We start from the raw sequence: 26,202 nt of genomic DNA on the forward strand, positions 1-26,202 counted from the left end.
GCAAGCAAACGCCGCTGTGCTATCTCTCCGGGCCCATATTTTTTTTTTCTTTTTTTTTTTTTTTTTTTTTTCGGTTTTTGGGTCACACCCGGTGGTGCTCAGGGGTGACTTCTGACTGTCTGCTCAGAAATAGTTCCTGGCAGGCACGAGAGACCATATGGGACGCTGGGATTCGAACCAACAACCTTAGGTCCTGGGTCGGCTGCTTGCAAGGCAAACGCCGCTGTGCTATCTCTCCAGTCCATAATTAAGCATATTTTCAATATTTATATTTTTTCATAGTTAAACAGGTTTACTTGCACTCATTTAGTTTTATCAACTAAATTTTAGTTTTACCAACATAGGTTTGTGCAAGGTGACAATGGGGCCATCTATGGCTCATGTTCTAGGTTTTGTTTGTTTTGGGGGTCACATTCAGTGCTTAGAGATTTTTCCTGGCTCTGTGCTCAAAAATTAGTCCTGGCAGGCTCAGAGGACCATATCAGATCCAGGAATCAAACCTGTGTCAGCTGCATGCAAAATAAACACCCTACTTGCTCTGCTATCACTCCAGCCCCCACCATGCTCTAGCTTTTTGTTTGTTTTGGTTTTGGGGTCACACCAGGCATCGTTCAGGTGTTACCCCTGTCTCTGTGCTCAGAAATCACTCCTGGCAGGCATGGGAGACTACATGGGATGCTGGGATTTGAACCACCATCTGTCCTGGATTGGCTGCATGCAAGGCGAATGCCCTACCGCTGTACTATCTCTCTGGCCCATTCTCTAGTTTTATATGGCACTTTTCCCCCCGATAGTTTTGCATCTCCTGGGACCTGACACACTCAGGCACTTACTTTCTTGCATGTTTTGGAATAGACTATTTTATGCCCTTAACTAGCAGACCTTTTCAAGAAACCCTAAGACAGAACAACACCTGAAATTTTCCTCATTTAGGGAGAACTCCAACTGTAGGCCTAAAGACAAACAGAAATCCAACAGTAGGCCTAATGCCTACTGCATCTTCTATTTTTGCCCTATTTAATATGCCAAAATAAATAGGAAATACATTAAAACCTATTATTCTCTGGTGCTCAGAGCCCAGGCTTTAACTGAATGAGTATTTAAGTGGCAGAGCTAACCTCCTTCATAACTTAAAAGCCAACTGACCCACATTTATGGGCAAGGCTTCACAGACCAGCAAAACTCAAAGTGAAGACTTGCGGGGAATGTAATCAAAATAGAAAGTCTGCTGCTGGGCATCAGGGCTACACTGATTGGGGTAATTTTACTGCCAGGTAAAGCCCTAGTCCCCAAAAAGAAAAATTTCACTGGGACACTCCACTTGCTGGGAAATGTCTGCTATAAAAGGTAAGCGTATGGGTTCAATGAATATTGCAGAGATAGCAGAGCCTATGGAACTGATGTCACTGTTTCTCTCCTCTCTAGCCTGGTTCCTTTGGGTTGCAGACCAGATACACAGACTGAGTGATTTTTATTATTATTTTTGTTTTGTTTTGGGGCCATACCTGGTGATGCTCAGGGGTTACTCCTGGTTGTGTACTCAGAAATCGCTCCAGGCTTGGGGGACCATATGGGACACCAGGGATTGAACTGAAATATGTCCTGGGTCAGACACGTGCAAGGTAAAAGCCCTACCGCTGTGCTATCACTCTGGCCCCCAGACTGAGTGATTTATAAATAGCACACACAACTCTGGAGGCTGGAGACCCAGGTCAAGCACCAGCACATGTGGTGTCTCATTTCTCCATAGGGCCACTGTAAGATTATGTATATGATGGGAAATGAGAGTTCTTGTTTTGTGGTATAATCACCCCCAAAGACTCCATCTCATATTCCATCACACTGGGAATTGGGGTTCATCATAAATATGTGGGGGCAAATGCCCAACCTATCCCTATTGCTTTGCTGCCACCCAACTGCCTAGAATTTACCTCAGTGGCCCCATTGCACCTAGGCAAACTGTTACTATAAGAGAAATGATAACTAGGAAAAGCTATAAGGCTTTCTCTACCAATGTACAAACTGGTTCATCCTTTTATTAAATCTCTTTGTGCACAGATCTGCCCATGTATACAAATATCCCTTCTGATAATCCCCAATTTCCTATTTAACAGGTTTCAGAAAACTTCCCTCCTTATTTAAACTTGGTGGTGAAGTTCAGTGCGACATGAATGAACTGAGTACAGGCCACAGTTAATGCTTATGAGGAGATAGCCCAGTGTACTCTGCAGGACACCCCAATGGACAGAACACTTAGGTTCCTCCCAAGGAGGCACTTAAGGCTCATGCAGCAGCATGGGACTGGGCGGCCAATAGTGTTACACCATACATTTCTATCCTTTTACCAAAAGGATCAAAGGGACCTTCAGGATATGATTGCTCTTGGCTTCCTGCCTGCAAAGGAACAGCTGATATTAAAAGAATATGCCAACTCCTCATCTCTCCCTTCCCCAGCCTGAGCTCAATCTACTAATGGAACTTGACATCCAGTGCTTATCCCACATGTAGCTCCTCGGTTAGATGATCTCTTGGCCCAGAAAACTCACTTTGGCTCATCATCCCCTCTAGGAATCTCTGGCAAGGTGCCCCTTCTGTACAGAGGTGGGTGGAAAGGTCTCTAAGCCTTTGCTCCTTGGCACAACCATCTTGTTTGCTAATCTGTTGCTCATACTGCATGTTTAGCTCCTTGATGGCTAAGTCTAGGACAGGAGAAAAAAAAAATTTTTTTTTTGGCTTTTTGGGTCACACTTGGCCATACTCAGGAGTTACTCCTGGCTCTGTGCTCAGAAATCATTTTTGGCAGGCACATATGGGATGGTGGGATTCGAACCATCATCCATCCTGGATTGGCTGCTTGCAAGGCAAATGCCCTACCACTGTGCTATCTCTCCAGCTTCTAGGAGCAATTTCTTTAGAGCTCATGTCTGGCATGTAGTAGTTGCAAATAGATACTGAATAAAAGAATGAAAAAATGGTGGAAACTCAAAGACACTACTGTTACCTCCTGGAATAAGTTGTAGAATCTTGTGGGCAAGGAAGATGACTGACAGTCAAAGAAAAAAAACATTAAGTAGGACAGACACCCAAGGAAAAGAGTCAATGTCTTTCTTGTAAGGGAACAGTGATCATGTCCATAGACATGCCCAGACACACCTGTATAGACATAAGCACACACCCAACCCTCTCACAATGCCAGTGTCTGGAGCCTTATGTGGATGGTGTCTATGGCTCCACATTGTCCCAGCCAGAGTTCCTCTGAAGAGCTTGGAAGAAGAGCTGTTGCTGGAGACTTCTTAGGCTCTCTAGGTCCTCAGGGGACAATGTCACAGCTGGCTTTCTTTCTCCCTCTTTTCCCATTTCCCTAAATCCTTCGGGGGGTTGTGGGGAACTCCTGGAAATATAGCCCTGGTCAGACTGCTCTTCCTCAGAGGAGGGGGCATGTGGGCCTTTGAGGCCTGCTCTCAGGCTTACCCACAGTGCCTGAGCTTGGCAGTTTGGATTCTGCTGGAAGAGGGAAAATGCCGAGCTCTCCAGCTGCTCCCTGGCATCATCCAGGGGGAGGCTGGGTGCTGTTGGGGTGCTGCAGAGAGGCAGGTCCTCTGTGTGCTGGGGGAATAAGAGGACACAGTTCTGCTGAGAGTCACAGCTCTCCAGCAGTGGACAGGCCACCTGACTGGTCATGCTACTCCTACTGTGAGGAATGGGCTCTGTGGTTTGAACTGGAGGGACCTTCTCCACAGGGAGCACCTGAGTGTGAAGAGCCTGGGCTTCCAGAGGTCTCAGGGGCTGCATTTGAGGTTCCAGTCTTGCCATCCCCCTTGCTTCCTCATCAAGAAGCAGATCTACCACCAGACAGTCCTGGGACACAGGTTCCCGCACCAGTGGCTGCTGATGAATGATACCCCCTCCTAGGGGTAGCAGTGGCTTATCAAACGCTTCTTCATCCAAAGACTGGAGCTCCTGCTCATCACCCAAGCAAATATTCTCACGCTCAAACCAGTCAGGGTACTGGATCTGCCAGTCCCGGAACTTCTCCACAGCCTCCTTCAGCTGCCAGCCACTGGAGCTCTGCAGGTAGTTCTCCCCTGTGAGCTCCCCAACTCGGCGCATCTGGCCAGGTTCAAACATCTCCAGGTCCTGTACCCGGAAGTAGACCTCCTCTAGTTTGTCCATGAGCGGGTACCTAGATGTGATGTTGAAGAGATCTGGGATGTCACTCTCACTGCTGATGGAACTAAAGTAGCACACGATGTAGGTACCAAAGCAGGCTGGCTTTTTGAAGTCTGGGAGAATCATGTTCATTGATGCTGTGAACAGGTCCCCAGCAGGCTTGCAGTGATCACAGCGAAGCTGGATGGCAGGCTCTTCCCTGCCAAGCATGGCCTGCCACTTTGCATGGGTTCCCCGGGAACACAAAACGATGATCTTGGCACCACTCTTCATCATTTCCTGCTTCTGGCGGCCCACCCAAGTCATGACACCCACCTCTGAGATGACCTGCTCCTCCAAAAGGTCAAGAGCCACTTCAGTGCCGCAGACAGTGAGTAGAAATTGGGCAAACTTCAGGACCACATCCACATAGAGGGGGTGATCAGCAGAGTAGACAATCCAGACCTTCCTTGGCTTCAGTGGGGGTGGGGTCAAGTCAGCAGAGGGCGAAACATCTGCGGGAAAGAGGGGAAGCCACAGCCATACCCATGAGTGTCAAGACAGCATTTTACCTCCCTGCCCCTATTGTCCAACCCTGCAGGGGTCTGGGGCCTGCATAACTTGGTTCTTTCCCCTAAAAATTATGACTAAGAATTAGCCAGATGTTGCTGTTTAATTGGTTTGACTGCCTAAAAAACACAAACTATTGCCTCTAGAAAAAGAATCCTTTTCTCTCATGCCAAATTCCTTTAGTCTGTACTTTATTTTATTTGGAAGAGATCACAAAAGGGCTGGAGCAGATAGGGCACTTGCTTTGTATGGGGCTGACCTAGGTTTGATTCCCCAGTATCTCATATATTTTTTTTTAGACATCAGGCTGTGCTCAGAGCATACTCTTGGCTCTGTGCTTAGGGCTCACTTCTTTTTTTTTTTTTGTTTTTTTGGGCCACACCCTGTGACGCTCAGGGGTTACTCCTGACTATGCGCTCAGAAGTTGCTCCTGGCTTCTTGGGGGACCATATGGGACGCCGGGGGATCGAACCACGGTCCGTCCTAGGCTAGCGCAGGCAAGGCAGGCACCTTACCTCCAGCGCCACCGCCCGGCCCCCAGGGCTCACTTCTAATGGGTTTGGGGGACTATATAGGGATGCCCGGAATCAAATCTGGGCTGGCATGCAAGGCTCATGCCCTACCCACTGTACTATTGCTCCAGTCTCACCAGGAGTAATTCTTAAGTGCATAGCCAGGAGCTTACTCTTGAGCATCACTGGGTAACAAAAAATCAAAACATGTTCTCCCTTACTCCTCCAAAAAGAGGATACAGTCTGCCTATGAAATAGGAGTGTTTACTAGAGGAAGGACTTTGTTTTCTTTCTGGGCCATACCCAAGAGTGCTCAGTGCTCCTGACTCTGCACTCAGCGGTCACTCCTAGGATTCTTGGGGGAACATATGGGGTACCTTACCTCCTATACTATTTTCACATAAATGTGGGATCTTTACCTTCCTTTCTTTGCTGTAGACTGAGGACAGGATAGGAAGATCACAGGAACATTTAGAAAATGTTACCTCAGTCCTGCTACTGAACCATGTTACTCCCCCTATGGGGTGAAATCCTGTGCGTGGAGTCCCTCACTGTGGGGTTTCCAGAAAGAATTAGGAGCTTGGCAGGGGTGACTCCCTGGCGTCTCTCTAGAGAAACCCTCCACTGTGTCTTTGGATGTGTGCACATCTCAGCCCACCGAGCCAGGAAACACTGACCTGTGGATTTAGTAGCATCAATTGATGTTTCATGGTGGAACCCTGGAAGGAAAAGAACTTTATTGAAGTGGCTCTTCTGGAAGAGAAATGGGGACCAGGGGTATCGATGGGAATGCCGCCTCACCCTGACAAAGTGTAACTGACATGGAAGGGCAGCCCAGGCATGGGTGCAAGATGCTCTGGACCTTTCTTGAAGTGTAATTATGGATCTGCACAATGAGCAGAGTAATCAAGGAAAACCTCTGCCACCTTGGCAACTCAGTTTCTTCATCCACAATATGAGTTTGTGGGGGAAGTAGGGGAAGATTTGTGTGATCCTGTGGTGGGGCATCTGACACATTCATCAGCTGTGAATTCTGCAGCACTGACCCAAAAGGGATTCCTACCATCATGAGCAGAATTTCTCCCTGCCACCCCACTCCCAATTCGACTCTGAGAAGAGCTCCTGCCAGAGGACAGTTCTCACAGCTCTTCAGCTCCTCCTGGCCATATTGCTTCTGGGAATGTGAAGGTCAGAAAGGAACCCAATATCTCTCAAAACTGTTACCCTCAGAGAGAAGAGATGAAAGAGCCTTCAAGTGAAGACTCCATGATAGACACATGAGTGGAACACTAGGTTTGCCAAAGAAACATTCAGAATCTTGGTTTCCACCCCTACCCCTTAGATCTGACAGAATTGTTGAGAGTTACGTAAGAGGGAACGTTATCTTTCTGTCCTGACCTCCGTCTGTAGTGTGGGGCTTGGGGAGTCTCAGTGCTACAGCTAACATGGAACAAAGACAGTCTGTTAAGAACTAACTTATTATTTCTCTCTAATTTCTCTCTCTATTAGCCTTAGCAGTGCCAGGAAGTTCTAGGTGGTGCCAGGGGTAGAACCTGTACTTCTGCATGTGATCAAGCCCTGACCCCCCCCCACCCACACCCCCTGAGACCTTCTCTGATTTGACCTTCCAATAATTCTCTGGGTAGAACCATCTCTTCTTATGTTCCCACTGTAGTCACACAAGTTCAATTTAACAGATCCTTGGCATACAGAATAGCCTCTCTGATCACTGAGGAAAGGCCAGAGGGACTTAGTACAAGATCAAAGGAGGGTTGAGCTCCCCTACTTGCACCTAAGAAGGCTGCCCAGGGAGGGAGAACTGCTATTTAACACTACCCAGTATCTTCCTTCTTTGGTGCTACCACTTTTTTTTTGTTTATTTGTTTTGGTTTTGGTCCACAACCTCGTTATGTGCTCAGAAATTACTTCTGGTTTGGGGATCATATGGAACACCAAAGAATCAAACCATGGTCTGTCCTAGGTTAGCATGTGCAAGGCAGATGCTCTACTGCTTGCGCCACTGATCCGGCCCCTGTTGCTATCACTTTATCCTCACTGTAGCCCTCCAAAGAAGGAGCTGTTATCTCATTTTTCAGAAAAGAAAACCAAAAGGGCCGGAGAGATAGCATGGAAGTAGGGCATTTGCCTTGTATGCAGAAGGACGGTGGTTCGAATCAAGGCATCCCATATGGTCCCCAGAGCCTGCCAGAAGTGATTTCTGAGTGTAGAGCCAGGAGAAACCCCTGAATGCTGCTGGGTATTACCCAAAAACAAAAAGAAAAAAGGAAATCAAAGAAAATCAAAGCTGGTTGTTAAGCAATTTGTCTACACTGTGGACTAAGTGTCCTGGAACCTCCCTGAGCTTCCTCTGTTACCCTCTCCAGCACCCTGTCTTTTGCTCCTCTCCTTGGCCTCACATTTGGAAGGAGGCTGCAGGGGCTGCTCAGGGGACCCAAACAGCCTACATGCAGGGACCCTCAGTCTGGCTCCTTCCAATTTGTGAATTTTTTTTTTTTGTGGGGGACACACCTGGTGAGGACAGCACCTCCTGGCTTGCATTTTGGAATTATTCCTGGAGGTGCTCGAGGTACTGTATGAAGTACCAGGGATTGAACCTGGGTTGGCCATATGCAAGCATGCTATACTATTTCTCTAACCCCCAAAGTTGGTAATTTTAGTAGTACAAATTTTCATAACAAAATGGGGCTGGAGCAATAGCACAATGGTAGGGCATTTGCCTTGCATGAAGCCAACACAGAACTGACCCAGAACAGACCCGGGTTCGATCCCCAGCACCCCATATGGTCCCGAACCTGTTAGGAACGATTTGTGAACACGGAGCTAGGAGTAACCTCTGAGTGCCAACAGATGTGGCCCAAAAAACCAAAAGAGATTTTTTTTTTAGTAACAATCATAGACTGGGGGCTGATGAGGTGGCGCTAGAGGTAAGGTGTCTGCCTTGCAAGCACTAGCCAAGTAAAGATCGTGACCACGGTTCGATCCCCTGGCGTCCCATATGGTCCCCTCAAGCCTGGGGCAATTTCTGAGCGCTTAGCCAGGAGTAACCCCTGAGTATCAAACAGGTGTGGCCCGAAAAACCAAAAAAAAAAAACCAAAACAATCATAGACTGAAAAAAAATTTTTTTTAGTAACAATCATAGACTGAGGGGCCAGAGAGATAGCATGGAGGTAAGGCATTTGCCTTGCATGCAGAAGGATGGTGATTCGAATCCCTGCATCCCATATGGTTTCCCGAGCCTGCCAGGAGTGATTTCTGAGCATAAAGCCAGGAGTAACCCCTCAGTGCTACCAGGTGTGATCCAAAAACCAAAACAAACAAACAGACAAAAAAACCCAAAACAATCATAGACTGAACACATAAGATATGCCAGGCTAAAGGCCTCAGAAGAATGGGCATTCTCCATTCACCCCTGAACCAGAAAAGCTAACTATGAAACATCCTGCCTCGCCTGCGCTAGCCTTGGACGAACCGCGGTTCGATCCCCCGGCGTCCCATATGGTCCCCCAAGCCAGGAGCGACTTCTGAGCGCATAGCCAGGAGTAATCCCTGAGCATTACCGGGTGTGGCCCAAAAACCAAAAAAAAAAAAAAACAAAACGAAAACAAAAAAAAACATCCAAGGTCATTTATAACATCATCTGGAAGCAATCCTCTACCAGGGAAGACCCTACCACTACTCTGACATTGACCTGCTCAAAAGAGACTTCCCTCAACACAGAAGACTTGACAATAACGAACTGCTTACAGGACAGAGCTCTCTGCATTGCCCTTTTATTGTGAGGTGAAACTAGGGGACGCTCTACACCATCCTGACTTCAATTTAGGATATGCAGATTCCAGGATCTTTAATACAGAAACATGATACCAACAGAGACTGTGTGAAAAATAAAAGTGTATTGGCACTATAGACAATGACTTGGATTGGACAAACTAGTTTGCCTGGAGACTAGAGTTGGTCTTCTGCTAGGAAACTTCAGGGGTAGGGTCTCCTTGTTTTTAGGCCAAGGCTTTTCCTTTCCATGTCCCTCATATTTTGGTGAGCCTATGCAAACAAAAAGTGCAACTCTTACACCATTTTTACAGTGCTCCTTTGACTCTAATCCTTAAAAAAAAAAAAACCACATAAACTTTTGAGGTTAACTTAAACTAATATGCATGTGCAAGGAAATGTAAGAAAATACTATGCCTTCAAAGTTTAAGGAGTTACATAAGTTTTATGGCCTTAGATTGCTTTGTGTACTGCTAAGAAATGTTATAATGTACTACAATCTGGGGACTTGAGGGACAAAGTAATTGTACATGGGTTCTATTTTACTTTTCTTAATGTTGTTTGGCTGAAAGTTCAAAATTAAGGTATCAGCAAGGGGTTTTCTTCTAAGAATTCTGTTTATGGGTGATTGTCCTTCCACTGTAACTTTACCATGTCCTCTTTCTTTGCATCTTTGTTCTTACAATTAAAAATAAATTGATTAAAAATAAAAAAAATATATATATATATTCTATAAAAAAAAAAAGATGTGCCAGGCTTTCTGCTAAATACTCATATGCACTGGTCTACATAATCCTTACAACTGTTTTACAATGTGGGTACTACTGCAGTTTTCATTTCACCAAAGAGGAATCTGGGACTCAGGAAATCAGACTACTTGTCTGGGTAGAAAATGGTGGAGTCAGCACATGGATTGGCCCAATTCTACTCTGGCTCTGAGGTCTGACAGCTGTCTGTGACTGAAGAGGTACAACAACTGTACCTAAGCTGAGATGGAAGGTGCCCTCTGACACCATTATAGAGCCTAAAGAAAGAGGGAGAACATAAGAAGAAAAGAGCAGAAGGGGAGGCCAGCTGTGCATTCTCTTACCAGCCAGCCTCCATGTCATGCAGATGATCAGCAGGATGACAGAGGTCACCAGCAGAAGGGCGATGCCAGTGATCAGCCCATACATCCACAGGGGCAGAGAGTCTGCAGAACAGAACAGAGGGAGGGGCATACCAGAAGAGGACAGCAATGCCTGCCCTGGGGTCCCCAGATATATACCTTGACATGCTGAACTCAGCTCCCCAACCCCTGGTTCAGCCTGGTCTACCTGGTCCACAGAGCTGTCAGGTACATCTCATGCAGCCCTAGGACTGTTGCCTGAGGGGCGCTGGGCAATCTGAGAAGGGAGGCTGCTTACCTGCAGTTGGAACTTCAAGGAGAAAAAAGAGAAAATAATGATCGCAATTAGTAAGTTATCACAAAACCATCCTAGCATTCAGAGAACTACACCCAGAAAAGCATCATGAAATCAAAGCCAGTAAAACCATCTACAGGGAAAAGCTACAGTCAATGAAGCCCTAGGAGGCTAAATTCTCATCCAGGCCAGTGAATGTTTACTGTTTTCAGATCAGCCTTGAGCTGGAGACACCTGCTGGGCTGTAGATGAGATCAATTCAGACTGAGAGAGCTTGAGAGTGAGATTGGGGGAAGATAGCTAAATCTTAAGGGTATTCTATGTATTCGGGGTGTGTGATCTTAGATGTCTGTGTATTCAGGGTGTGTGATCTTAACACAAATGTCATGATAGCTGTCTCTCAGCTTCCTCTTCTATGAGTCTGGAGAGGGGGTCTGCCCTGCACAGTCAGATGATGAACAATTTATGAGTCTCAAAATGTAGTTCAAGCACTGACTTAGTTCATGGAATGCTGCAATGCTGAGAATCAAACCCTCTTCTTCCAGTCATGGACATTAAAAGAAAAAAGTTCTCCAAGGGATATAAAGAAGCAAGCAGAAGCTTCTTCCAGGAGAGTGTCTCTCTAAGTTTTCTAACCCCTGTATGCCCTCTCCCAGGCCTGAGGTACTCTACCTTAAGGAATTTGTCCTCATCCTCAAGACCAGGCAGAGGTTCAGCTTAGCCAGTAACATCATCACTTCTACCCTAAAAATGCTCAGCTCAACCACACACTTCTTTTTTCTTTTTGGGGGGGGGGTCATACCCGGCAGTGCTCAGGGGTTACTCCTGGCTCGAGGCTCAGAAATCGGTCCTGGCAGGCTCAGGGGACCATATAGGATGCCGGGATTCAAACCACTGACCTTCTGCATGCAAGGCAAATGCCTTACCTCCATGCTATCTTTCCAGCCCAACCACAAGCTTCTTACCTTCATAATCTGAGCTAGCAGGGCAGAGCAGAGTCACCGAGTATCGGATGCAGTCATTCAGACAGCTGCTGAAGAAGGGCTGAAGCTGGGAGTGGAAAAGGGGGGGTTGGGGGCACTGTGAGAAGCGTGACACACAAGATAATTCTCAGGAGCTTCCAGGCTAGCAGAGACTACTGATACTTGAGTGACTCAAGCACTTCCTTTATGCAGCATAGGCAAGCTGTCCTCAGGGAGAGCAGAAGCGGGGGGGAGCTAGCAGAGTGGGGCTGCAATACAGAACTTCTAAATGGAAATCTCAGGAGAGAATGAGGGAGGGGGCATGGAGGCAGGGCACCTCCTCATAGGAGTCACCTGTGCCTCTTCTTCTATATCTGTCTACACATCCTCAATTCTTCCACTATTTGGGTCACGACCCCATATGGGATCAAGTAACTGAAATCGGGAGGTGGATCACAAAATTTTGGCAACAGTGAAAGATTTCTGAATGTTCAGTGACTACAAATTCAAAATCAACCACCTAATGAATCTGAGGTTTTCTGGAAGTGCTTGCCTACATTGCATTTTTCAGACAAAAAGTATTTGTGAGTGGAAGGTTTAAGAAGTCTACACTACAGGGGCCAGCGAGGTGGCGCTAGAGATAAGGTGTCTGCCTTGCAAGCGCTAGCCAAGGAAAGGACCATGGTTCGATCCCCCGGCGTCCCATATGGTCCCCCCAAGCCAGGGGCAATTTCTGAGCGCTTAGCCAGGAGTAACCCCTGAGCGTCAAACGGGTGTGGCCCAAAAACCAAAAAAAAAAAAAAAAAAAAAAAAGAAGTCTACACTACATTTACCCACCTGCACTTGGTGGCGACAGCACCAACTCCCAGGCAGGTTGAGCGTGACGTTGGTCTGCTGATGGAAATCCTCCTGTGGGGGCTGGAGAGGGGAGTGGAGGGGAATGTAGATATGAAGCATGGAGATCTATTCCCTGCTGCTGCCCATAGTTCCACTTAGAAAGTACAGAGAGAAGGTTCCAGGAAAAACAGCATTGATGTAAAGCAATGAGTTTGTTGTGACTCCAGAAGGAACCCAGCACGCTGGCTGCTGGAGAGCCATGGCTGTGCTCACGCCACGCAGCATGCACACAGTGGCATGAACCCTACCCCGTCCTCAGTGCACTGCCTTGTTTTTATTTCTCCTCGATCAAATTGTCACACTGAGAGAATCCTCACCTTCTTTTGGGAATGTGGAATAAAGCAAAGCAAAAAGAAAACAGGGAGGATATGGGAGACTGGGGTCTGGGAAGAGATCATATAACTTCTATCAACTACAGAATACATTCAACACCCAAAGGCAAGATAAACTCTTGATCAAGAAACAACTGTCATCAACTTCTGATCAAAAGAAAGAGTCAGGTAGCCAGGGTAAAGACTTAGGGCTAATCCTCTGGGCCATAAAGTTGACATTCAGGGCTTGGACAAAGTTGTTACCGCAGGGACATCCACGGCGTCTTTAAAGCAGCTGCGATTCTCTTCGTGAGGAAAGCTATGCAGCAGGATCTGATAATGGGCAGACTCATTCCATAAGGTGAAGTGTACCAGCAGCTGGTGGGACTCCAATAATTCCACAGTGATGTTGGGGTCCCACAGACTGCCTGTGGAGCAGAGGCAGAGAGGCAGTGAAGACAGGGTGTGCATGTATGGAAGGCACCTGGCACCAAGGTACCGGCACTTACCGGAGCTCACACAGGGGGTGGTGGTCTTCATTCTGGGGTCCCCGCAGCCTGCAAGATGGGAAGGAGTAAAGCTCTTATGCTTCTGCTTAGAACATAAAAGTGTTGGGACAAGCCACATCCTAAAGCAGAAGCTGCCTCCCTGCCTCTGCTCCACAGGCCATGTAGAATGTTCCAGAGAGTTAAATGGGTCTAAGATACAGACTGTCCTCCAGGGTGTTGGGGTTCAAGATGAAAATGGTTCTGAAGGACAGGAAAGAGGAATCCCTCTCAAAGGAATGGAATATACCAAATGTGGTCCTTTCCCCCCAATAAAATATTTTTAATAATGAGAAAGGCAAGTTGTGGTTAAACCTGAGAAGAACAGGGATACAAAAGGTACATACATATGAAACATGTTTCAGAAGGTAACCTCCTAGGCTGGATGAGTTAGAGGGGAGAAAGACATGTAACTATGGGCTAGAGGAACTATATAGGAGCTCAGTGTGCCTGCCTTGCACACCTAGACAAAGATGTGCCATATCCTACATATACAGCAGGATCTTAGCAGCTCTGTTGTTTGATGATGCCTTGCCTCACATCTCCTCTCTCTTATGCATGCACATGCAACAAGTGTGCATGCATGCATGTACACACACACGGTCATGTTCCCAGCAGCTCTGCTGTCTGATCCCTTTTATCCTCTTCTTCCTCCTCTCCTCTCCATGCACACACACACACACACACACACACACACACACACACACACACAGTCATGCTCAAGGCTCACTCCTGGCTCTGCTCTCAGGGATAACTCTTGGTGGGGCTCACAGACCATGTGAGGTTTCTGGGATCTAACCCAGGTCAGTTGCATGCAAGGCAAATGTCTGTGATGTCTGGTGCTGCAAGAAATTTCCAAGCAAAATACAACCAATTGCATGTGCACTGAGAAAAAGGGTGTGCCCCAGTCAAGCACCACAATGAACTCTGGGGAGGCCACAACCATCATTCATGTCATTTGACAAGAATGTGAGCCCTGCTGTCCTGTGTGTGGGCATCATAAATAAAGGAGTAGAAATCTCAGTGAGCGGGGGCCGGGTGGTGGCGCTAGAGGTAAGGTGCCTGCCTTGCCTGCGCTAGCCTTGGGCGGACCGAGGTTCGATCCCCCAGTGTCCCATATGGCCCCCCAAGCCAGGGGCAACTTCTGAGCACATAGCCAGGAGTAACCCCTGAGCGTCACCGGGTGTGGCCCCAAAACAAAACAAAACAAAAAAAAAGAAATCTCAGTGAGCACTTGGCCAGGTGTGTAAGCACCTCACCCTGATGTGCAAATTTTCAAAAGTACAATTAGAAATAAAATATTTTTGTTTGTTTGTTTTTGGGTCACACCTGGCGCTCAGGGGATACTCCTAGCTCTACCTTTAGAAATCACTCCTGGGATGGGGCCGGGCGGTGGCGCTGGAGGTAAGGTGCCTGCCTTGCCTGCGCTAGCCTAGGACGGACCGCGGTTCGATCCCCCGGCGTCCCATATGGTCCCCCAAGAAGCCAGGAGCGACTTCTGAGCACATAGCCAGGAGTAACCCCTGAGCGTCACAGGGTGTGGCCCAAAAAACCAAAAAAAAAAAAAAAAGAAATCACTCCTGGGGCCGGCGAGGTCGTGCTAGAGGTAAGCCTTGCAAGCGCTAGCCAAGGAAAGATCGCAACCGCGGTTCAATCCCCCGGCTTCCCATATGGTCCCCCCAAGCCAGGGGCAATTTCTGAGCGCTTAGCCAGGAGTAACCCCTGAGCGTCAAATGGGTGTGGCCCGAAAAAACAAAAACAAAAAAAAGAAATCACTTCTGGCAGACTCAGAGAACCATATGGGAAATCAGAATTGAACCACTGTCTGCCTGGGTCAGCCACATACAAGGCAAACGCCCTACCGCTGTGCTATCTTTCTGACCCCTAAAATTTATTTTATTTTATTTTTTTTTTGGTTTTTGGGCCACACCCGGCGTTGCTCAGGGGTTACTCCTGGCTGTCTGCTCAGAAATAGCTCCTGGCAGCCACAGGGGACCATATGGGACACCGGGATTCGAACCAACCACCTTAGGTCCTGGATCGGCTGCTTGCAAGGCAAACGCCGCTGTGCTATCTCTCCGGGCCCTAAAATTTCTTTTTTTTTTTTTTTTTTTTTTTTTTTGGTTTTTGGGCCACACCCGGCAGTGCTCAGGGGTCACTCCTCCTGGCTGTCTGCTCAGAAATAGCTCCTGGCAGGCATGGGGGACCATATGGGACACCGGGATTCGAACCAACCACCTTAGGTCCTGGATCGGCTGCTTGCAAGACAAATGCCGCTGTGCTATCTCTCTGGGTCCCCTAAGATTTATTTCTTAAAAAAACAAACAAACTGGGGTTGGAGAGATAGCATGGAGGTAGGGCATTTGCCCTTGCATGCCGAAGGACAGTGGTTTGAACCCCGGCATCCCATATGGTCCCTGAGCCTGCCAGGAGCGATTTCTGAGTGTAGTGCTAGGAGGAACCCGTGAGCACTGCTGGGTGTGACCCCAAAACAAACAAACAAAAACAACAACAAAAACCTGTGCACCACCAGGTATGGCCCCAAAAAGAAAAAGAAAAACAAACAGAAAGGGCCCAGAGAGATAGCACAGCAGCGTTTGCCTTGAAGCAGCCGATCCAGGACCAAAGGTGGTTGGTTCAAATCCCAGTATCTCATATGGTCCCCCGTGCCTGCCAGGAGCTATTTCTGAGCAGACAGCCAGGAGTAACCCCTGAGCATCGCTGGGTGTGGCCCAAAAACAAAACAAAAAACAAAAACAAAAACAAAAACAGAAAGATGGAAACAGGGAGCGTGCAGGGGACAAGGTAATGGAAAAAGGATGAGGTGAGAGATAGGGGCTATACTTTTCTCTCTATTTCTCTTTATTTTGGGCCACAGTACTCAAGGATCCCCTGGTAGTACTCAGAAGCCATGCAGTGAGAGGGACTGAATCAGGCCTCAGACATGCAAACCCTCTGCTTGGCTCCTTTGCACCAATTTTTCATTCCAGGGGTTACTGTATTTTTCGCTCTATAAGATGCACCTGACCATAAGACTCAATTAGTTTTTAGCCGAGGAAAACAAGGGAAAAAAATTCTAAAGCACATGGTGCAACGTGAAATGCTGTCAGGAGACGGTGGCTGGAACAAGGCCAAAGTATATTTACAATATGCCAGTCCACAGCTGGTTAAACATATTAATCTAACTTTTTTATTACAGCAGAAAACGAAATCATTTTTAATACTTTTTCATTAATACGGATACTTCTCGCTTAATACCTACCTGTTTAGCGAGTGCTGGCACTTACGACTATCTCTTAACCATTATTTTATTTTATTTTAAATATTCTTTTTTCATCTTGTACACTCTACAGTACAGTACTGTGGTTTTTGGTGCTTTAATGTACCTATTTTACTAACTTTATGTTCTGTAATACATTGCAGTACTGTGTGTAAATTACACAACCTATGCAAATTAAAACAAGTGGAGGTTTTCAGTTTAATTTTTCTCAATATTTTACTTATTCAGAATACTGTATTGTCAAGTACTATGCATATACTGTACTGCAGTTCCTCACTTAATGACCGATTTGCTTAACGACCAAGTCTTTGAAACAGAACTTGGCCATTAAGTGAGGAGTATCTGATATTAAAAAAAAATAATAAAAGTCTAAGCCGGAGAGATAGCATGGAGGTAAGGTGTTTGCCTTTTATGCAGAAGGTCATTGGTTCAAATCCCAGCATCCCATATGGTTCCCTGAGCCTGCCAGGAGCGATTTCTGAGCATAGAGCCAGGAATAACCCCTGAGCACTGCTGGATGTGACCCAAAAAAACAAAAAAATAAAATAAAATAAAAATAAAAGTCACAATAGCGACCAAATAGTCTTAAATGAAAGCTCTATATGTGATGGTGAAAGTGCGTTAACATGGGGCTGGCGAGGTGGCGCTAGAGGTAAGGTGTCTGCATTGCAAGCACTAGCCAAGGAAGGACCACGGTTCGATCCCCCCGTGTCCCATATGGTCCCCCCAAGCCAGGGGCGATTTCTGAGCACTTAGCCAGGAGTCACCCCTGAGTGTCAAACGGGTGTGGCCGAAAAACCAAAAAAAAAAAAAAAGTGCGTTAATCTAATTGCTTAGATTATGTGGTATGTCTGGCAATAAAGGGTGTGTAAACATTGTGGATGTCAAGTCGTCAGTAAATGTTCTCCCCCTCTGCACACAGGAGCTTCAGTTCCAGGAGGCTCCATAAGATGCACAGACATTTTCCTTATCTTTTTTTTTTTTTTTTTTTTTTTTTTTTTGGTTTTGGGCCACACCTGGTAACGCTCAGGGGTTACTCCTGGCTATGCGCTCAGAAGTTGCTCCTGGCTTGGGGGACCATATGGGACACCGGGGGATCGAACTGCGGTCCGTCCAAGGCTAGCGCAGGCAAGGCAAGCACCTTACCTTTAGCGCCACCGCCCGGCCCCCATTTTCCTTATCTTGGGGGTATGTGTGTGTCTTATAAAAAAATATGGTATATCTCTATTATTTTTTTAGTGGTGAGGTCTGCACCCAGTGGTGCTCAGGGATCATTCTTGGCAGGCTTGGGGACCATAGGAGATGCCAGGAATTGAACTGGATCAGCTGCATTCAAGGCAAATCTGACCAGTCCTGAAGAGTGACTTCTCTTGAATCTAAGAATGATTTGTCCTTTATATTCTTTCCTTAGGACATGAGCTTTTCAAGACAGAGGGAAGGAAACTGGTTTCCAGAAGGGCCCTGGGATCACACTGACTGTTAAGCCACATTGACAGTTCATGTCCTTAAAGAAAGGTTGCTGAAACCCTAGATACACACTAGAGAATTTTTGACCTTGACAGCTGTGGATTCCTGGGGACCCGTGGCACTCACAAAACACACAGAATGATGTCTAAGCCACCTTTGAGTGAGGGAAGGGCTTGGAGGGCTCTCTTACCAGGCACAAGAAAGCTCTTGGACTCATGGTTTGGTTCCCCATCAATGATGGATTTTGGCAGGTGGCTAACAGTCACCTCATACTTCTGGCCAGGTTCCACCACAAAGTGGCTGAAGTTAAAATGCCACTAAAGGGAAAGGAGGAAGGAAGGTTCGCCAATTAACACACACAGTATCTCTGTACCCAAAGAACTCATCCCTTTCAGTCCCTGAAAGATCAGTTCAAAATCAGAGAAGAGGGCCTGGAGAGATCATAGTGATTAAAGCTCTTGCTTTGCATGAGGATGACCCTTATTCAATCTGCAACACCAAAATGTCCCCCAAGTACCACAGAAAGCAATCACTTACTATAGTGTGGGGCCCCCAAACCAACCCCCAAATAACAAAACCCCAAACCAGAAACATAAGAATCTTTGCTTCTTCTTCTATTTGCCTATTTAAAATGAACTAGGGATTGAGATGGCTCTATGGGCTGAAGCACAATCTTTCCTTATGTGAGACCCAAGCTCAATTTCCAGCAAGATCTCCCAAGCACCACTACTCTCCCAGTAGAGGCCAGTAGTAGCCCCTGTGTGTCCCCAAACAAAACAAAATTAAAACAAAATACACCTCGCCTCATCAGTAGAGAACCCAGGAGATATTAGAAACACACAGCCATTTGGAGTTGTTTCTTCTCTACTTACCCCAGGATGTTCCAATTTTGACAGAAAGCTGAATTTCACACACAAACGCTCATTGGTATTCAGCTGCAAGACAGATAACTCTGCGCCTTTCAAAACTTGGAAGCTAGCTAAAGGTCAGAGGGAGAAAAGGAAACAGATACATATAGAGACAAACTGCTGGGGCACCACTTCTCTGCTTGTCTAACTTGCTTGTTTTCAGTAAAGAAAAAAAAATGTAGACAGCCAACTGACCCCTCCATTTCCTGTTTTTGTTGGCTCTATGGCACTGCCAGAAAGTTGGGTTCAGCTGCCTAATAGATTAATATCTGTATTTGTAAAAGATTATAAATTCATAGTGAAGGCACTGGCAAAATAGTTGAATGTCAACACTGGTCACTCCCTCCATCCCCAGCAGTACAGAGAAGTTGCTGGGACTTACAATTCAAGTCCCCCCTGGTCCTATTCACAAAGATGGGGCTGGCTCTTGTGAATCACATCTTTCCAACTGCAGTACAATCACATCTTTCCTGTGCAGTATAAGTTTGGTTGGAGGATGTTATTTAAGAAGTAGCAGGGCTGGAAAGATAATACAGTGGGTAGGATGTTTGCCTTGCACGTGGCCGACCTGCGTTTAATCCTTGGCATCCCATATAGTCAGTCCCCTGAGCACCATCAAAAGTAATTTCCTTTTTTTTTTTTTTTTTTTTTGGGGGTCACACCCGGCAGCGCTCAGGGGTTACTCCTGGCAGGCTTGGGGGACCATATGGGATGCTGGGATTCGAACCACTGTCCTTCTGCATACAAGTCAAACGTCCTACCTCCATGCTATCTCTCCAGCCTCATCAAAAGTAATTTCTGAGTGCAGAGCCAGGAGTAACACCTAAACACTGCTGGGTATGGCCACCCCCTCTCCCTAAAAAAAAAAAAAAAAAAAAAAAAAAATATCGGGGCCAGAGAGATAGTACAGTGGCATTTACCTTGCAAGCAGCCGATCCAGGACCAAAGGTGGTTGGTTCGAATCCTGGTGTCCCATATGGTCCCCCGTGCCTGCCAGGAGCTATTTCTGAGCAGACAGCCAGGAGTAACCCCTGAGCACCGCCGGGTATGACCCAAAAACCAAAAAAAAAAAAAAAAAAAACAAAAACCAAAAACCAAAAAAAAAAAAAAAAAAAAATATCAAGAAGATAGTACAGGGGTTAGGGGTGCTTGCAAAGTACGAACCCAACTCCAGTTCATTCCTGAGCACTGAATGGTCCTGAGCATTACCAGACAGTTCTGGAGGTCCCCAAACACTGATAAAGTGGCACTGGCAGTCCCTGGCACTGCAGAGCCTGAATAGCACCATATCCTTAGATTCTAGCATTGAACGACTAAGTATTGAAGAGAAATATCTGGGTTCCCTGAATACTGCTTGGGAAGCAGTCCCTCTTATTATCCTCCCAATGTCAGTCCCTAAATAAAGGGAAAAGAGCAGCCTAGCAAATGTGTTATCATTTCCCTTTAAACTGCAGTTGGAGAATCAACCACTTGACTTTCTTCCCAGCCTGATAGGAGAAAGGTAAATAGGTTTGGGTTGAAGGATGTCCTCTATGAAGTGTGATGGGATGAGATGACAGCGCTGCGTGATGTGATGTGATGTGATGTGATGATGTGATGTGATGTAATCTTTGACTACAGGTTCTGTGGTCTGAGCAAAGGTGAGGAGCAGGTCCTGAGAGTGCACAACCCAGTCTATGGTTCTGCTGTAGCACGGCAGAGCATCCCACACCCTGAATCTCACTCACCATCTCCCTTTAATGTCCACTCAATGTAAAGTACAGGAAGTAGCTCTCTCTGCCGAGTGTGGGCAAAGCGCAGGTGGATCTGGAGATTTTTGGGGGACGAGGGAGTCAAGGTCTCAGGGTGGATCCAGCTGTTATCAAGGCAGGTACCTAGTCACCAGGAAAAGTAGCAAAGAACGTAGAGACTTAGAGTCTATAAGAACTAAGGCATGCCAGCAGGATAGGCAGCAATGAATTCAGGAAGAGATTTTATTTTAATATATTTATTTGTTTTACAGTGTTGGGGATCAAGCCCAGAGCATCACATATAAAAGGCAAGGACTCTACTGCTGAAGCAATCTGGGGCCAGAGTCAGAGGCCTATGACTACCCTGCTCACTCTTTCCCAGGACTTTTCTGGATCACTGCAAAGTTCTTAATTCTAAAGTACATTTCAGGAGTGAAGACAAAGAATACACATGGCTTTGACATGAAGCAAGGTTAGAAACTGGGAGTTCAGCAGAGGAATGGGAGAAATAAAAGTTGCTTTATTTTTATGTCAGGAGTGTCTAATTAGCAAAGAAAATGAAGATATCTGCTTTCTCTTCATTTATAATAGAAAACAGATCTAGAGAGATATTACTACAGCAGGTAGGGTGCTTGCTTTGCAAAAAGCCAACCTGGATTTGATCCCCAGCACCCTATTGGTCTTCTATGCCCAACTAGTAATGATCCCTAAGTGTAGAACCAGGAGTTAAGTATTTTGCACTGCTGGGTGTAACCCAAAGTCCAAAGAAAACACTATTATTGATTTTCCCCCTCACTTTATAGTGATAAACTCAGGTAAATCAAATAGTATTACAGACTAGGGAGGCACCCAGATAATTATGCCAGCATCCCAGTAACAGCTGCTCTTTATGCCCTGACAGGGGCTTAAAGGAGGGTCTTGCTTCGTGCACACAACCAGTCTCAAAGCTCCCTCCTGCTATAATCTCTACCTTAAACCCGAAGCAGAGTGGCAACGTTCTGTGGCACCAGCACAAGGTCAGCAAAGGCAAAAGAAAGATGACTTACTGTTCTCAACTATGCATTCCAGCTCCTGTGAAAGAAAAAGGACATCGTCAGCAGTGAAAGAACTGATTCACAAGTCCATATTTCATTCTCAGAATGTAAAGTCTCAACCTCCCTTCGTTTTTGTTGTTGTTGTTGCTTTGGGGCCACACCTGGTGACGCTCAGGGGTTACTCCTGACTATGCGCTCAGAAATCGCTTCTGGCTTGGGGACCATCTGGGACATCGGGGGATCGAACCGCTGTCTGTCCTAGGCTAATGCAAGCAAGGCAGATGCCTTACCGCTTGCGCTACCGCTCCGGCCCCAAGCCTCCCTTCTTTCTATCAGATCCACTCTCAAGAAGGGGGACATGAGAACATGATGTTTTTCACATTGTCCTTGCTTTGTCCAGCTCTAGAGAACACAGATGAGATTGTGGGCAATGGAGGGCAAAACAAAACTGGCACTTTCAGAGTAACTGTTATGAACTTTCTAACTTTAGAAGACAGGGTTCTGGGGCCAGAGCAATAGCACAGAGATAGGGCATTTGCCTTGCATGCTGCCAACGTGGGATAGACTGGGATTCAATCCCTGGCATCCCATATGGTCCCCTGGGCCTTCCAAAAGTGATTTCTGAGCACAGAGCCAGTAGTAACTCCTGAGCACAACTAGGTGTAGCCCACCCAAAACAAAAAACAAACCAAAAAAGAAGATAGGGTTCTGAGGTCAGAACCCCAGTGGGTAGAATATTTGTCTTACACAGTCAACCTAGGTTCAATCTCCGGCATCCCATATACTCTCCCACACACTGCCAGGAGTTATTTTATTTATTTAAGTAAAATAATAGGTTGTTTTATTTATTTTTAGTTGAAAAAACTTAATGTTGTTTATATAACTTCAAAAACATTAATACATTCTAAGCATACACAAAAAAATAACATAATATAAATTTTTAGTATCGAAGATTCTGAACTCTCATTGTTACAGTGGCTCTCAGCTCTTGGTTCCACAGTTGGTTGAAGAACAAAGTAAATAACTTGCCCCTTAGGGGCTGGAGAGATAGCACAGTGGTAGGGTATTTGCCAAGCATGAGGCCGACCTGGGACACTGTTCGATTCCTGGTATCCAATATGGTCCAGCCTGCCAGGGGCGGATTTCTAAGTGCAGAGCCAGGAGTAACCCCTGAGTGCCGCTGGGTGTGGCCCAAAAACCAATCAATTAATAAAGTTAAAAAAAATAATAACTTGCCCATTAACAAAAAAAACTCTCAACACCTGTTGTGTCAGCCAACCTTCCCATTCCACAACTAAGAATGGTAGCAGAAAGCTATGTCATTATATTCACAACCAGACAACCCACGTTCTTTTAAAGAACCCTGAACCACTCCCATCTTTAACAAATGTGATCTTACTAATCCTTACAATGACTAAGTTTAAGAATCCTCAGGGCTGGGGCTGAAGAGATAGCACAGTGGTAGGGCGTTTGCCGATCCAGGACAGACGGTGATTCAAATCCTGGCACCCCATATGGTCCCCAGTGCCTGCCAACCCCTGAGCACCGCTGGGTGTGCCCCCCCCCAAAAAAAAGAGAATCCTCAGGGCTGGAACATTTCAGTGGTTGCATGCTTGGCACATGGCTAATCCAACTTAGAACCCTAGCATCCCATACAATCCCCTTATTACTGCCAGAAGTAAGCCTTGAGTACTATCAAGTGTGGCCCCTAAACAAACCAAAACAAACAAATAAACAAAAAAGAACCCTTAATTCCATTATATATAAATGAGGAAACCAGGGAGCCGGAGAGATAGCATGGAGGTAAGGCGTTTGCCTTTCATGCAGGAGGTCATCGGTTCGAATCCCGGCGCCCCATATGGTCCCCTGTGCCTGCCAGGAGCAATTTCTGAGCCTGGAGCCAGAAATAACCCCTGAGCACTGCTGGGTGTGACCCAAAAACCACAAAAAAAATAAAATAAAATAAAATAAAATAAATGAGGAAACCAAAAACAGAATACTTACTTCCTCCCACTCTGGCGGTATATGTGAACTGCAACCCAGAGATCCGAAGGGCCAAATTTAGCGCTTCAGTAACTATTACCAGTAATATAAGAATCAGCGGGTCTAGTCTGGACACAAACATACACACACACACACACACACACACACACACACACACACACACACACACACCTGAAGTTAGGTCTCTAGCACTACTAAGCAATAACATGACTTCATAGAGTCTCTAATATGTTCAAGCTTGGTTTCCTCAATGACAATCCATAACTACCCAAGACTCAGTGTTGTAGGAGAGTTATAGGAATGAATGCACTGGGTTGATGGTGTGGGAGTCTACAGTCTTTCACCATTTTCCTTCTAAGACCTCTGTATTACAAAAAACTCCACATAGTGGGAATTTATCTATGAATGAGTCGCACAATGAAATGGAGTAACCTGGGGCCAGCGTGGTGGCGCTAGAGGTAAGGTGTCTGCCATATGGTCCCATATGGTCCCCCAAGCCAGGAGCGACTTCTGAGCGCATAGCCAGGAGTAACCTTGAGCGTCACTGGGTGTGGCCCAAAAACCAAAAACCAAAAAAAAAAAAGAAAAGAAAAGAAAGAAAAGAAATGGAGTAACCCCCTATTAAACAGGCAGCTCCCAAAAGCCCTCAGATAATTTCTAAGGAATATGGCTACAGCAGTGAGATAGCTATCTCAGTACTTTCAGTAAGACAATATTTGTCTAACTCGTAGATCTGCTATTTTATTACTGGCTTCCCTAGAGTCAGGCATCTGGTAACTAAGTAAATGGAATCGATAATACTGGGGTCCCCTCCGCATGCTCAGATTGACTCAAATAAGCCCAGGATAGCTCAGTGGTCTCCAGTTATTAGAATTGACCAATCAAGTTCCTAGATTCAGAAGTAAGCTGCTAAAGCAGGTCAGAATGTGGTTTTTAGGACAGGGTGACAGAGTATACACTTGAATCCTCTCAAAAGAGATCAGAGGGGCAATTGAAGAAACAGAAACAACACTATTCCAGAGTTGGATCACAACTTAAAGGGAGGGAGAAAATCCTCATATATTCTTTGGGAGCCATCCTAAGTGGGCTTGCACATCTGTGTCCTGGCCTTGGCTAGTCCACTACCAAGAATTTGTGTAAATATTTGGGGAATTGAGGAGCAGATGGGTTTTGGGGCCACACCCAGCAGTGCTCAGGGATAAATCCTAGTGTCAGTGCTGGGAATGGTCCATTGTTTTCTCTTTTCACATATTACTTGTCAAGTTTTAGTGTTAAACACATGCTAGTTTTGAAAAGAGATAGCAGCCATGGATGTTGATCAGCAGTACAGAATATGTCTTATATATGCGAAGCCCTAGATTCTATTCTTGGCACAGCAAACAGAAAAAAAATATTTTTTAAATATAGTTTCCTAAATCCTATGCATAGAAACAAGCTCTTTTTTTTTGTTTGTTTGTTTTTGGTTTTTGGGCCACACCTGTTTGACGCTCAGGGGTTACTCCTGGCTATGTGCTCAGAAATCGCCCCTGGCTTGGGGGGACCATATGGGACGCCGGGGGATCGAACCGCGGTCCGTTCCTTGGCTAGCGCTTGTAAGGCAGACACCTTACCTCTAGTGCCACCTTCCTGGCCCCAGAAACAAGCTCTTATCTACTAGAAGAACCCATACATTTTATAATACATGGGTGCCTCCCACCCTGAGCATGTGTCATGTGGACCCAATTTAGACTCTATGTGATTTCACAGTGACTGTCCAACCCAGAACCCCAGATACCAGATGTAGAATCGACACAGTTCCCAGTAATAGCACAGGAACCAAAGTCCAACAGCACTCAAGGGTTACTCCTGGCTCCATGCTCAGAAATCGCTCCTGGCAGGCACAGAGGACCATATGGGATGCCGGGATTTGAACCAATGACCTTCTGCATGAAAGGCAAACGCCTTACTTCCATGCTATCTCTCTAGCCCCTGAGAAATTCTTAATACTTCTCTGGCACCAACTTGCACCAGTTTTGATATGACATCCTGACATGAGGAAACAGCAACAACTTGGTCTAAGAGAGGGTTGCCCTATCTCATCACCTAACCGTCTGATGAAATCAGAAGACATGTCATCCTTTCCTCTGTGCAAAAACCAAGATCACTAACTATCAGAAGACTGATAGGCAGAACCTATCGTGGGACTAATAAGAAAGATCTTAGCCTAGATCTCGGCCTAGCAATAGCAATAGCACAGTGGTAAGGCATTTGCCAACACAGGATGGACCTCAGTTTGACTCCTGGCATCCCATATGGTTCCCAAGCTTGCCAGGAGTGAATTCTGAGTGCAGAGCCAGGAGTAGCCTCTGAGTGCTGCCAGGTGTGACACCCCCCAAAAAAAAACTAATATATATATATATATATAGTTTCCTCTGTTCTGTGATATTGAATGTTCATTAATAGGGGAATCCTGAATAGAGATCCAGATTTTTTAAATTAAGTACTTTATTTAAATACCCTGGATACAAGGTTGTTCACAATATAGTTGGGTTTTTTTTTTTCCAGATACAAAACCACAGACACTGTTACTGAGGGGTATCATGCCTATCACTTTATTACCTTTCAGCATCCAATTCTTGTTCAGAATGATTATTTCCAACT

General features: G+C 46.0%; 1 protein-coding gene across 1 annotated transcript; it reads right to left on the minus strand.

Moving 5' to 3' along the window:
- Positions 1-3,082: 3,082 nt before the first annotated feature.
- On the minus strand, positions 3,083-21,918 carry IL17RA (interleukin 17 receptor A). Its single transcript, XM_049782958.1, has 12 exons — positions 21,861-21,918; positions 20,522-20,668; positions 18,759-18,865; positions 18,077-18,203; positions 13,104-13,151; positions 12,859-13,022; positions 12,224-12,304; positions 11,390-11,474; positions 11,126-11,140; positions 10,112-10,213; positions 5,909-5,950; positions 3,083-4,664 (listed from the first exon to the last, which is right to left on the minus strand). Exons 1-12 carry the CDS (start codon positions 21,916-21,918, stop codon positions 3,223-3,225), a joined length of 2,418 nt encoding a protein of 805 aa, XP_049638915.1. The 3' UTR covers positions 3,083-3,222.
- Positions 21,919-26,202: the final 4,284 nt, after the last annotated feature.

Source organism: Suncus etruscus, chromosome 11, assembly GCF_024139225.1.
Source record: "Suncus etruscus isolate mSunEtr1 chromosome 11, mSunEtr1.pri.cur, whole genome shotgun sequence".
NCBI lineage: Eukaryota > Metazoa > Chordata > Mammalia > Eulipotyphla > Soricidae > Suncus > Suncus etruscus.

Excerpts from the sequence above, each read along its gene's own strand:
- IL17RA (XM_049782958.1), bottom strand. The coding sequence starts at position 21,918 with ATGTCCCCCTTCTTGAGAGTGGATCTGATAGAAAGAAGGGAGGCTTGG. Across the intron at positions 20,669-21,860 it reads GGAGGCTTGGGGCCGGAGCG|GTACCTGCCTTGATAACAGC; the intron begins GTAGCGCAAGCG and ends CCTGGTGACTAG. Across the intron at positions 18,866-20,521 it reads GTGGACATTAAAGGGAGATG|CTAGCTTCCAAGTTTTGAAA; the intron begins GTGAGTGAGATT and ends TCTGACCTTTAG.